The sequence below is a fragment of the Melanotaenia boesemani genome, chromosome 20, assembly GCF_017639745.1.
Source record: "Melanotaenia boesemani isolate fMelBoe1 chromosome 20, fMelBoe1.pri, whole genome shotgun sequence".
NCBI classification, from domain to species: Eukaryota; Metazoa; Chordata; class Actinopteri; order Atheriniformes; family Melanotaeniidae; genus Melanotaenia; species Melanotaenia boesemani.
Window position 1 is genome coordinate 26,306,311 of NC_055701.1, and position 13,645 is coordinate 26,319,955.

The 13,645-nt window shown below is 40.8% G+C and overlaps 1 protein-coding gene across 2 annotated transcripts in view; it reads right to left on the minus strand.

The window, feature by feature from the left end:
• Positions 1 to 8,730, minus strand: part of rcor1 (REST corepressor 1) — a 10,238-nt gene extending 1,508 nt beyond the window's left edge. The window contains exons 1-10 of one of the 2 annotated variants that reach the window (XM_041971509.1): positions 8,052 to 8,730; positions 7,901 to 7,960; positions 6,682 to 6,762; positions 6,542 to 6,594; positions 5,910 to 6,071; positions 5,708 to 5,826; positions 5,548 to 5,623; positions 5,379 to 5,429; positions 2,096 to 2,143; positions 1,935 to 2,012 (exon numbers count right to left, since the gene is read on the minus strand). In XM_041971509.1, the coding sequence (XP_041827443.1) occupies positions 1,935 to 2,012; positions 2,096 to 2,143; positions 5,379 to 5,429; positions 5,548 to 5,623; positions 5,708 to 5,826; positions 5,910 to 6,071; positions 6,542 to 6,594; positions 6,682 to 6,762; positions 7,901 to 7,960; positions 8,052 to 8,241 (918 nt within the window). In that variant the 5' untranslated portion in view covers positions 8,242 to 8,730. Of the gene's footprint in view, positions 1 to 1,934; positions 2,013 to 2,095; positions 2,243 to 5,378; positions 5,430 to 5,547; positions 5,624 to 5,707; positions 5,827 to 5,909; positions 6,072 to 6,541; positions 6,595 to 6,681; positions 6,763 to 7,900; positions 7,961 to 8,051 lie in introns of both variants that reach the window. The other variant, XM_041971508.1, reaches the window with a different exon arrangement.
• Between the last annotated feature and the right edge of the window lie 4,915 nt (positions 8,731 to 13,645).

The window sequence follows — 13,645 nt, forward strand, 5'->3', positions numbered from 1 at the left end:
CAGCAAATGAAAGGCAACTCACTCCATGTAAACAGACATGAGGAAGGAAAGGAAACTGGAAAAGTTTAGAACACCTCTGTAAGATAACAATGGAAAACTTCTAGTTTTACTGGGAAAACCTTACTAGATTTTTTATCGCTCCAGCTCAGAAAAAACACCACACCAGTTCATCTGTATGTTGGAGACAGTGTGGATCCCTTAAAGCAAATCATTTTCACATCTTCTGGTCTTGTTTAATATTGTTCCCTTCTTGGAAGGGGAATAAAGTCTTGAAATCAATATTCCAAACTTAAATTCCCTTTGAGTTTAAATCTATATACTTAGGAACTCTACCACCAGTAGATTTCACCTCTAAATATTTATTTCAGATCTTAAGTATTTCTCTGAATATCCTCATAAATTGGGAAGATCCAGGAGTTCTGGTTCTGTTTTGTGGACTGATCTGGAGCTTCTGGAGCTGACTGTCCAAACAAGAAAGCTGAACAAGCTGCTGAACACAATGGACAGTTCTTCAAATATTAGGAAGATCCCAAAAAACTAGAGGTAAAAAATAAACTGGGATGAACTTCCTCAGTTCCATAATGGACGTGCTGGTGATCTTCACTTGATGATGGCGGCCATTTTGTTTGACTATTTCCATGCACAGACACATCTTCCTGTGTACACAGGCAGCAGTGGAGCTTGACTTCTGTACATGGGGGCCAGATACTTCATCAGAGGGCCATATAGTAATAAAAGGAAATGATTGTGTTGCTCTCTCTAACACTGCTGTGATAACTGTGGTCACATTAGAGAGGTGAGAAAAAGACATCTTTACATTAATAATCTAGATAACCAAGTGGAAATATGTTCAACAGCTTCAAAAAGGTCCATAGAAGCAAAGGTGCAGTATGTGGAGCTTGATGTAGTAGAGGGATCAGTTCTGGTTTACAGTCTAGTGATGGTAGACTGGATCCTGTGTGGCTAGCTCCGTGTTTGGAGCTTTCAGTCTGTTAATACTGGGTCTGGGGGTCCGTCTCAGTCTGATCTGTGTCCTTCCTCTTTACTAAAAAGTCAGAAATATCTCCCTTTCTCTTCATCCTTATATCTTCCTTACTAAATCAGGCTGGTTACAGGATCTATTTCTCCACATTTTCATGCTGTTGCTGCTTCAAAAAAAAAACTAGCAGCCCTGCTAGCCTCCTGTTTACATGAAACTGGATCATGTAGCGCTAGCTTAGTCAGCGCTAAGTAACGTGGATACTGAGCTTCTCTTTGAGCATCTTTATAGTTTGTTCTCAGCTCCAATGTGAAAATCTTGATTAACTGAGTTGATGTGTTCCCAATTCCTACTGAAAACTAAGTATAACATGTTTTCCCATCTTATCTTAAAAAGAATATAGTGCTAGCATATAACTAGATTAGCATCAGGGTAATAATCTTAGATAATTTCAGTAGTTGTACTTGCACAGGGACAAAATCTCCTCTGGAAATGTGCTGGCTGCTCCTCGCAGGACCACGAGTGTTCCTGTCTTCACCTCACTGGGAGAGTTTTTTTTTTTTTTTTTTTAAACTGATATTTTCATCTGATTTTCAGCTGGTTGACGTGTTTTCTGACGTGCACACGCTCCGCTGACAGACGTGTGCTCACCTGTGTGTGCATGAACGTGTCTATGTGTTTGGAATCAGGGCAGAAAGCGTGACACAGAGAGCAGCTACTACATGCAGTCATGAAAACCAGATAAATATCAGACGTTAAGTAAACCAGTATGAACCTGTTCTAGAGGAAAGAACCTAAAGTACTTCTGTTGTAGCTTGATAATACAAAACAGGATCAAAGTAAATTAACATGACCTTTTAGTGTCATGGCTTGTCCATTGGTACTTTCAGAAATTTGTCCATGTTTTTAACCCCCCCAAATGGTGCTGGTGATGCTGCTGTGTTGCTATGGTTACCTCAGGTTGCCTAAACTCCTCAACTCCTGAGCTGAGTGTGTCCTTCAGAGTGCTGTTGGTCTGTTTGATGGTCTGAATCTGAAACAGAGAGAGAGAGACAGGTGAGCAGAGAAGCAGAATCACCTGTTAAAGGTGCCAGCGAGACATATGTGTTGGCTGACCTGTCTCTTGATGGAGACCAGCTGACAGTCCAGCTGTCTGATGAGTCCCTGAGCAGATGAAGATGACAGTGAAACAATGTCCTGCTGATTCAAAAACATTCCTCTGGGAGGACGTTTCTTCATTCGCTGAGAAGCTTTACCCCCCATCTGCAGATGTACAGAGACACAGGGGTACGTTACTACAAGCTGTATGATAGACATTGCACTACATTTAGGCCATGTGTTTCAGTTGGTACAAACAACTCTGAATTCTTTAGCACCCTAAACAGGAATTTACCTCCAACAGCTTCATGAAACCAATCTGTTAGTGTTCAGTTTTAAAATGTTCTTTTCAAAACAAGAAAAAATGATTAAAATTAAAGCATGTCCACAATATTCTGAAGCAGCTGGATCCTGATTAGGACTGGATATTCACACCTGCAACTCTAGATGTTTTCTGGTTAGCCTCATATCTCACGTCAGTAAAAACTTTAAGCTCTTCTTGACAAAGTCTATTTTTTCTGCCTCATGTCTAAAATGACGTACCTGGAAAATGTGAGATTACTACAGAAGTGTCATAATCAAGATATGTGTTCCTATGTCAGAATAAATTCTGCTGGAACACAGTAGGAAATGTAAATGGTTATCTCCTCCTAAAAGAAAACCACCTAATTTAAATGAAAACCTGAGAAAAACAGTCAGTTAATCTGGGAATGAGTAAAGCAATCCTAGGAATTATTAACCACCATAAAAAGACTCTTTCCCAGAGCTGTGAAAGCAATAGCCCACACAGCACCACATCACTGAGATGCTCTTAATGACATATGTTTGAATACAGACGACGGAAAAATGTCAGTCTTAGTCTTACTGGACCTCAGTGCTGCATTTGATACAGTCGACCACAATATATTGCATAAACGACTGGAGAACTGGGTGGGCCTCTCCGTTAGTGTGTTACACTGGTTTAAAACTTATTTAAAGGATAGAAAGTACTTTGTGTCAATAGGTAACTTTACATCTGAGCAGACAAGAATTACATGTGGAGTTCCCCAAGGTTCCATCCTGGGGCCTCTTCTGTTTAACATCTACATGCTCCCACTGGCACAGGTCATAAAGAAAAACAAAATTAGTACGATAGCTACACAGATGACACACACATGTATATTACAATGTCTCCAGAAGACAGGCTCTTGGTAAATGCATTGAGGAGATTAATGACTGGATGTGTCTGAACTTTCTTCAGTTAAACAAAAACAAAACTGAGGTGATGGTCTTTGGAGCCAAAGAGAAATGATTTAAGGTCACCACAAAGCTTCAGTCTATACACCTAAAAACCACCAATCAGGCCAGAAATCTGGGTGTACTGATGGACTCAGATCATGGAGAAGCTGCATTCAGCTTCTATGCTCCAGATGTCTGGAACAAACTCCCAGAAAGCCTCAAATCAGCTGAAACACTCAGTTTATTTAAATCCAAGTTAAAGACCCACCTGTTCTCTGCTGCATTTTAATAGTTTTATTTAGAAGTCCAAATCTGCATCTGCTTCTTTTAAGGTTAAATTTTTAAACTTCATCATGTTTTAATACTGGGTTTATCCAGTGTTCTTTCTTTTTCCTTTGTTTTGTTTTTAATGTTAAATTTTGCTTCTTATATTCTGTAAAGCACTTTGAATCACCCTGTCGTTGAATTGTGTTACACAAAAAGGGAGATGATCTTAATAAGAACCTCAACCACTAACATATGTTCAGTCATTGTGAAAAAAAACTTCCATGTTATAAAATCCTTCCATCTAAATAAGGTGACAGTCTGCTGCCAGCATGTAGCAGTCAGTGTGAAAAGTAGCTTTGGTCCTTCATTCCAGCAGAGCGGGACCAGACTGAAGGCTGGAGGTCTAGAAGTGATGCAATGAAACACACAAGAGGAGGATTTCCTTTTATTTATTTATTCTTACACAATAATTTTTATTGTTGTCCTAATTTCTGTCGAAGGTCTTTATTTCCCGCAACTCCTTGTCTACCTAGTTAATAGCGATGATTGTGTCCCTCTGCACCACCCACCCAGCTGGAACACCCAGCAACTAGAAAGAAATATTATTTAACACTAAATAAACTGCTACCAATCTCAGATGTATCTGTACACATTTATTTTATAGATTAAAATAAACTACTAAATTACCAGCATCATTACTGTCATTTAGCAGACGCTTTTGTCCAAAGCGAATCACCCCTGTGGGATTCGAACTTCAATCTCCTGCATGGCAGACGGATGATCTATCGGCTGAGACATCCAGCCTGATGTTCCGATGCCTCTTGCATGTCTTCCTTTCTGACACTGCGATGACAGGATCTGCCACCTGCTACCATTCTGCCTTTCTGACACCAGTAATGCCCACGTCATGCCAACCAATGAAAGATTTTTTTATGTTTTTCCAACGTGGTCCATCAGGATCTCAGTCTCACAATCCAAAATATTACGCTTCTCCCCTCTTTTTCCATCCCAAGCCGTTGTGCAAATAATGTGATGAATATGTATTACAGGCGTCCACCTGACCATTTATAGCCACCATGATTCTGATTTATAAACGGAAACAGGCGTAGGACATGCGTCCATACGCGTTTATAAATCTGAAAATTGAAGTGCGCAGCATTTCCTTCTTGCGCTGCAGACGCCGCCTGTAGTTTGCTTTGCTATACACAGTTTGGTAAATGAGGCCCCTAGTCTGCTACATTCACTATCAGGGAAAATTCAACAGCTGCTAAACGTTCCTGCTTCCATCTTCAAACCGAGGTTGAGAGGCGGAGGAGAGGTGATTACTCCTGGGTAAAGCAGCAGCTAGCTTCAGGGTTAGCTCCCTTCTCTTTATCCAGCAGTGGCGAAGCAGACACGGGACTCTGCTGGAACTAGCAGAGCTGTGTGGAGTTTAATGCTAAAGCTGATAGCAAAACATTCACCACTAAACAGGAAGTTTATCACAGCAACTTTCTCTGCTCCTACGAACCTGATGTCTCTGTGCATCTGATGATCAGTGAAGACTTGTTCGTCCTGAGTTTAGATTCAGACTTATCCACTTTTATGTTTTTTGGACTACATATGTTTCCCTGATTTTTGAGATGCATTCATCTTTTTACCATGAAATCAGTGTGACAGGACTTGGTCTGGACCAGAGGCCTATTCTAACAATCATTTAATTAATTAATTAATACGTTTGTTGTATAAATGTAAATAAATTGAAATCAGACTAATTAAAATAATCCTGGTTTATTTGTTTAGCTTGACTTATGGAAAAGGCTTCAGCTGATCTTACCTTCAGACCAGAAGCTGGTTTCACCTCTGATCTCTCTGAGGCAGAACTCATCTGAAACCAGTATAGGTACACAAGTCAGTAAAACAGTCAGTGAAACAACAGTTGCTAAAACAAAAAGTCAATTAAACAAAAGTCAGTGAAACAACAGGCAGATAAATAACAACCATACCTCCTTCTTGTCTTTATTGGTGTCCAGCTCTGGGTCAATGGGAGAATTCCCATTTCCATCATCAGCTTCATCATCACTGCAGAAACACGGTGTGTGTTGTGTCTTATCAACCAATCACATCACAGCACTGAAATGTGTTACCTGTACATGTTTAACTCACCTGTCGCCTCTCTCTCTCTTTGGTTTTCGTGTCTGTCGGTCCATCAGACTGGTTTTACTGCGGCTTTTCTTCCAGGAGTAGTAAAATCGAACCAGACTGGCCATCGACTTATCAGGTAGCTACAAACAGAATGTCTAATAAGTCACTGGTTCTACTGGTTCAACTGAGTATGGTGATGTACAGAAAGTAGCTGTACTGGTACCATCTGCTGGATGCGGTGGAAACTCTTCCCGTGGAAGCTGAAGGCCTGTTCGAATAAGACTCGGTCCTCCACCGTCCACTCATCAGGAAACGGAGTGAAGTTCGGCAGGTCGGCCAGAGACTTCTCTACGTTGTGTTTGTGCCAAAAGAGCATGCCCAGAGCCTGAGACAGGTGGGACAGAGAGACAGATGGGACAGGTGAGACATGGTTCTGAAGCAGAAATGAACACAGAATGGGTTTTTTACACCGACAGTTTAGCTTTAAAGCTCTGCAAGATGGTTAAATAAAAATTAAATATATAAAACATGTAAAACCATAACTGAACAAAAATATAGATTAAACTTTTCTTAGTTTTCTCCAGAAATTTCAGGCTCTTCATGATGTTTTCTAAAAGAAGAGTTCATTAAATGGAAACATCTTGATAATGTACTTGTACTTCTCTGTACTTAAAAAAGGGGAAATGTGGAGTTTTCATTATTCATGGGTTATTATGCTGTAGTTTTACTGGTCTGACCCACTGGAGACCAGACTGCTGCATGTGGAACCTGGACTAAAATGAGTTTGAAACTCCTGGTGAGTCGGGTCGAGGCTGTGTTGATGCTGGAGGAAATGGTTCAGGTGTGAACTCCTACCTGCTCCATGTTGTATCCGTGCTTCTCTTTAGCAATGGCGATGTACTCATCCACTAGAAGAAAACACAGGATCAGTGTGAAGACGTCAAACTGGTTTAGACTCAGCAAGTCTGGACTTAACAGGAGGAATTGGTTCTTACACTGAGTCTGGTTCAGGCAGCCGCTGGGAATCCAAACCAACATTCCTAGGTTTTCCCTGAGATGAGCAGCTTTGGCAACTTCTGCAAACACACACGGAAACATCACTTCTCGCATTATGAATCAGAAAACAGAACACACACTTCCTGCTTGTTTCAGGAAATCTGCTCCGTCTGGGTTACAGAGAGCGCCACCTTTTGTTTAAAACCGTGTTCCACCATCAGACTGGAGACATAAAAACCTGAGTTTGATAGAAAATAGAAAACAAGTCTGATCCTCAAAGACAGCCTCTAGAGTGGTCTTCTACAAAAAACAAGAAACTCAGAACATCAACAGGAACACATAATATTCCTGGCACGTGGCTAAGAAATGTTTCACGAGACGCACAGGAGCCACGGGGAGTGTGAGTGTGTGTGGTTTTACAAAATCCAACCAAAATCTGACTGTTGAGATGTGGTGCTAAAATCACCTCTGGGCTTTGAGGATATAAAGCCAATTCATTGTGATCCAATCAGTGTTCATGTAAATTTATTGATAAAAATAATGACCTAGCTAAGGAAACCAACGGATTGCATCAAATCCAGACTTCGTTTCAATCCTCCATCCTGAGCTACACAGGGTGGTGGGCAACAGTGAATGCAGCATCAACATCGACATAAATACCACCATGTAGTAGATGATAATGCAGCATTCATACAGCATGGTCTCACCAGCTGTCTCCATGGTGATAATATCTTTCTCTCCCGACTGTTTATAAGTCATAATCCACCAGATGCGACTTATGAAGTTAAACAGACTAATGATGAAGAAACTGATAAAATTCTGATTTGGTTCGAATATAGTTTTTGGTTTATTCAATTTGTTTTCGCAAATTGGTCCCCGCAGTCCTGCAGGTCTTCATTGTTTCCCTGCTCCAACAAACCTGACTTAAACTAATGAATCATTGTGCAGAACTTCTTAGGCTGTTGGATCCATTTAGTTTGATACTGTAAAAACCTGCAGAACTGCAGCCCTGCTTGAGGTGACCTACATCAGTTTTCCAGACATCTATATCCAGTCCAGGAGAACACAAAAACTAAATTTTCATCATGGTTATGTGTCTGAGGGAAGGAGGTACACAGGACTTAGACTGAAACCGGTTTGACACTGGAACCGGCCTAATGAGCTTGTTCGAGGCTACCACTACGCCTTCAAGCTATTCAGTCATGTTGGAGATCTTACCCGGGTCAAAGTCGGGAACCACGGCCTGGTACTGCGGTCCAACCCGCATCCCTCCTCCACCTGTACGCGCGCAAATAGAGACACACACATCCGTGCTGAGAACAGTTCCCAGAAGTACACGTACCCAGTATCAGTGACCGAGGCTACCCACCATGCTCCTCGTCGCTGCTGGAGCCTGAACTTCCCTCTTCCCAGAAGCTGTTGGTACTGGTTCCATTACCGGACAGATGCTTCCCGCCGGTGTTCGCCGCTGCTCCGTGGCCGATGTTGGCGCTCCCCGCCGGGGCCCGACCTCTTCTCTTCCCCGGAGCCTCCGGGTTTCTCTCCAGCATCGCTGGCATCAGCAGGACGAGGGCAGCTCGAGCTAAGTGCCAACGGCTAACTCTCTGAACAATTAGCCTGTTAGCTTAGCTGCCCCGCTGCTAGAAACAAACCAGCAACCAGCCCTGGAGCCGAGGTGAAGGTCCGGCCCGGAGAGCAGCGACACGTTTGGTCAAAGAGGTGAAAGTCCGGGACCAAAAGTTCTGAGAAAGAAGGTCGATGTGCTGCAACTCTCAGATGCTAACCGCTAACTGAAGCTTAGATGAGTCTGAAAAGTTTAGGAAGAAACAGCTGGGCCTCAGAATGGCCACATAAAACCAGAATCACGACAAGAGACCGACTCACACCCGAACACGGTCCAAACCGCAGATACCCTGTCAATAAAACTGATCAGAGGGACCGAAGCACGTGAAGCTGATCGATCTGAGCTGAGCATCGGAGTGATCTCTACTGCCATCACAGGTCGGCCGGATCACTGCGACAGTCCAGAACCGTCCTGGTGGACTCCTCCAAGACGGTTCTGGGAGGGTTTAATCCACAGTTTAACTTTAATAAATGTCCTACTAAATAATAAAATAAGAGGTAAAACAGCACATTTAGGTTCTGATCCAGATCAGAATGGCAGTTTTTCTGAATGATCTGTGAGGCTTAACACCATCACCAGCTTGATGGGTTTAACTGATGAATCATTAAAACTGTTCAAGATAGTTCTTCTTTACAACTTGAAAAAACCTGGAACAACCTCACAATTTCACAGTAAAATGTAACACCGGTGTAAGTTATTTAGTGGATATAAACATTTTAATTTAGTTGTTGTTAATCTGAAATAAATCAGATTAACTTTGGAGTACAAAATGTTGAATAAATGAATGTAGTTAAGTTGAATCCATGTAAATATGAACACATTAAAAATGGTGATGTTTTCCCACAATGCTGTTCACTTTTAACAACAAATTAGAGGCTATTAAAGGCTATGGAAGCTTAGTAAAAGCTGAGATCACTCAGTACATTTTAAAAATACTTTTTTCATTTTATTTATTTGGTTGATCAATATTTCAAGTCACAGAAAAAACGGTTGCTAATGATTTCAGTAAGAGATAAAAACAAAAAGAAATAAACTCCAATGTCATGTCCATTTTCCATTTGTAGAAACTAAAATGTCTCAAAGTTTCTCTGGTTTAGTTTCTTCTTTTTCTCTGTTATATTATGATGAATCAAACTGAGTTATATAGGAAGAACAAAATGTCTAAACATCATCTCATGACTCCCTGATAATCTCAGGCAGCTGCTGCAACATAACAGAGAGGTTGGTGGTCTGACATCATTTTAGCTAAAACCTCGTCCTGCTGTAAAATTGTATTGATCCACATTCACCTGAGAAACACCATGATATAAGTATATGATGGGATAAGTGAATACTTCATTATAAAACTCCTTCATTTTCATGGAAACTAGCACAACCTTCATGATTCCTTTCAAACAAGGTCAGGGTCGTAGGAGAACAGATTAGCAGAGTTTTTAGAGCTGGAATCAAACTTTTCACCACAAAACAGCAAAAGACATGATTTCTGATTCTGGCTGCTAGCTCCCAGAGCTCTTGGCCCACAGTGATGAGACAGGGATCTTTGTAATCAGCAGTTTGTTTGAAGTGGAGATTAGCAGAAGCTTTAAGTGGACAGAGCTGTTCTCCTGTTTTTCTTACATTCTCATATAATGGGTTTGAACTGTGTTTGGTTTGGATGCCAATGATTAGAGTTGTTTAGCTGAGTTTCTCCCCGTCATGTTGCTACATGTAAAGATTGCTGCTTCCTGGTGTCTGCTAACATCTTCTGGACTGTAGGATCTCATTTTGATCTGTAGTAAAGAGGTTAAACAGCTCCAAATAAAAAACAAAGAAACAAAAAACACATCTAGTTTACAGCAGCAGCTGCTTCTGTTTATAACAGAAACACAATGGAGGGTTATAAACATATGAGGACATGTTTTTGGATTTGATTGGAGGATAAAATCCAACATCATCTTGATGAAGCTACGAGAAATGAGTATTCTGTAATTTTGTGGAGATGCAAAACTTTTCTATAAATAACTGTGAGTCATGACATCCATCCATTTCTACACTGTTTATTCCAATTCAGGCTGGCAGCAGCTACTGGGTGAGAGGCAGGGTATACCTGGACAGGTCACCAGTCCATCACTGGACCAACACAGAGGGACAAACAAGCATTTACTTCTATGGAGAATTTAGAGAGACCAGTTAACCTGACATGCATGTCTTTGGACGGTGAGAGGAAGCCAGATTACTCAGAGATAACCCACGCATACATGGGGAAAAACATGCAGATTCCAAACAGAAAGGCCCACTTCAAACTAAAGCTCGAACCAGGAACCTGCTTGCTGTGAGGCAGCAGTGTTGACCACCAAACCACCATGCAGTGTGCACTGTATATTAGATGAGGGATTTTAAACTTCACTGTTGGTTCATACAGGTTTCCCTTTATTCGTCTTTTCCCAGCCAAACCACCAGCCCTGACCGACACACTTCCTGCTCATGATGACAGAAAGCATGATAAAAGTTGGACTAGAAGCACTTAAAGGAGTTATCTAAAGAAAGTAAGTGGTGGGTGGATCGCTACATCCATCCATTATCTTGACCGCTTATTCCATTTCGGGTCGCGGGTGAGCTGGAGCCTATCCCAGCATTTTAACAGGTGAGAGGCAGGGTACACCCCGGACAGGTCACCAGTCTGTCGCAGGGCCTGGATCGCTACAATTATCAAAAATATTTATTCAATCAGAATCAGAATACTTTATTTATCCCGGAGGAAATTGTGTGCACACAGTTGCTTCATACCAAATAGGAAAGGATAAAATAAAGATAGCAATCACAATGAGAAAAATGACAAATTCGTTACAATAGAAACGTTGGTATTAATACTGATCGATTTCCGTGTGATAGCGTTGATACCCAGAGGCTTTTCAGCATGGCAGAGAATATTTAGGTAAACAACGGTGGGGAAAGTATGATTGTAATCTTGACTTTTATTGATCCCGTACCAACCTCTACCGGAGTGTCCTTTCCTTACCAAGCCATCCCGTGCAGAGCCATCCCATACAGATCTGTCCCATACCGAGATGTTACGTACCGACCGTTCTGCCCTGTACCATCCTATCACGGTCCGATTGTAGAGACTCATCTCTTACCGAACTGTTTCATACATATCTGTTCTGTCCCATACCAAGCCGTTCTGTCCAAGTTGTCCCCTACCGAGCCATCCATTACCATGCTGTCCTGTGCTGAGCTGTCTGGTATCAACTCATTCCTTACTAAGCCATCTCTTCCAGATCTGTTTCGTCCCGTAGCATCTCATCACATCCTGAACTGTACCAAGGTCTCCCATTCCTTACCAAGCTATCCTGTCCTATTATGTCCTGACCCGACCAGTAGCCTACTGACCTGTACTAAACTGTTCCAAACCGCACAAAAGTGTCCCATTTCTTACTGAGCCTTTCTTTGCCATACGTCTTGTACCAGCCCATAATGAACCATACCAAGCCGTTCCATATGGACCTGTCTGTCCCTTAAAAATCCATTAGTTCCAGTAGCATCCCATCCCGTACTGAGCCATGCCGTACTGAGCCGTTTGAGACAGAGTTGGCCTGTACCAAGCCGTCCTGTATTCATTTTTTTTCTGAAATTCTTCTGACACTTTTCAGACACTTTGAGATACTTTTCTGACATTTTTCTGACATTCCTTTTACACATTTTTCTTTTTAATTTATCTGACCGTTTTCTAACTTTGGTCTGACAATTCAGACATTTTCTGACATTTTTATGATTATTTCTAAATTTTTCAGATATTTTAAAAAAATTTTTTTAATTCTAACAGATTTTTTTAGTTTTTTTTTTTCATTTTCTGACATTTTTCTGACACTTTTCAAACATTGTCAGACATTTTTCATACTTATCTTTTTCATTTTTCTAAAATTCAATTTGTCACTTATTTCACATTTTGCACTTTATTTCAAAACATTTGTTTGACTCTTTCAATTTTTTTTTATATTTTTCAGACACTTTTCAGACATTTTTCTGACATTTGTCTTTCAGACTTTTTTCTTTAAAATTTTTCACATTTTCTGACACTTTTCAGATGTTTTCTGATATTTTATGACTTTATTTTAATTGTTCTTACGTTTTTCTGCCTTATATTTTTATACATTTTTCTTGAAATATTTCTTTTTAAATTTTTTTTACATTTTCTGAAAATTTCCTGGCTTTTAATACATATTTTTTTTCTTTTTAAAAGTTTCAGACATTTTTCAGACATCATGCTCAGGGGACCGGTGCCTGGCCGGCCTTGCAGGTTGCAGCCTTCCTCTACCTCCTTCTTGGTGGGTGCGTGGCTGTTTTTGCAAATCTTTTTAAGAATAGTTTAAATCAGTGGAAATCTAAAAGTCTTTTTACTGAACATTTGTTTCTTTTCTGCAGCAGAGATATGCAGCGTCTCATGGATGATGATGATTGGTAATCTGATGTCAAGAGATCAGATACAAAAGTCTGAGCTGAATGTAAGCACCATCGTCAGTTAAACCAGATAATCAGCAAATAACCTTGATATGCTGATCCTGGTCAAATATTACCACAAGCCACCAATAGGTGGCACTGTTTAACAGGATGGTTTTTCATCATCATGCAGTTCCACAGTAGAAGAACATAGAAACAGAAAAATGAAGCATCAGTGATGTAAATATTCAGATCTTTACCTCAGCACTAATATTAATAATCCTGCCCCTGGTTTTCTCTCTCCTTCTGTCTTTACCTTGGTCAGTGAACTTGAAGCATGAACTGCAGCACTGATCACAGAGCGGGTGGCGTGGCTCAGTGGGTAGAGTGGTTGCTTGTAGCCTGAAGGTTGCCAGTTTGATCCTCGGCCTGTTGAGCTAATGTCAAGGTATCCCTGAGCAAGACACCAAACCCCAAATTGCTCCCGATGGGTCGTGGCCGAGTGCCTCGCATGGCAGCTTCCGCCATCAGTAAGTAAATGTGTGTGTGAATGGGTGATGTATAATGTAAAGCGCTGGGGGTATCATTCGAGGTACAGTAAAGCACTTTATAAATACAGACCATTTACCATTTAAAATACAGACCACAGATGCAATTCTGATGTACCAGACTGTACCTCTGAGTTAATTTTCATCAGACAAAAACAAATACATCACACATATACAGAAAATACTATATTACATAGAAAAATACAGTGAAATAGCAGAGAAAATACTTTTTCCTGGTAAAGTGAAACCTGAAAAGTTGAGATGTACATTTTTTATTTCTGCTTTGGCATATTTTTAATTATGTTGTAAGTTTATGTCGTTCTGTTATTGTTGAATCAGTTGAATGCTGTTTTTCTTCTGGGTACATTGTGGAAC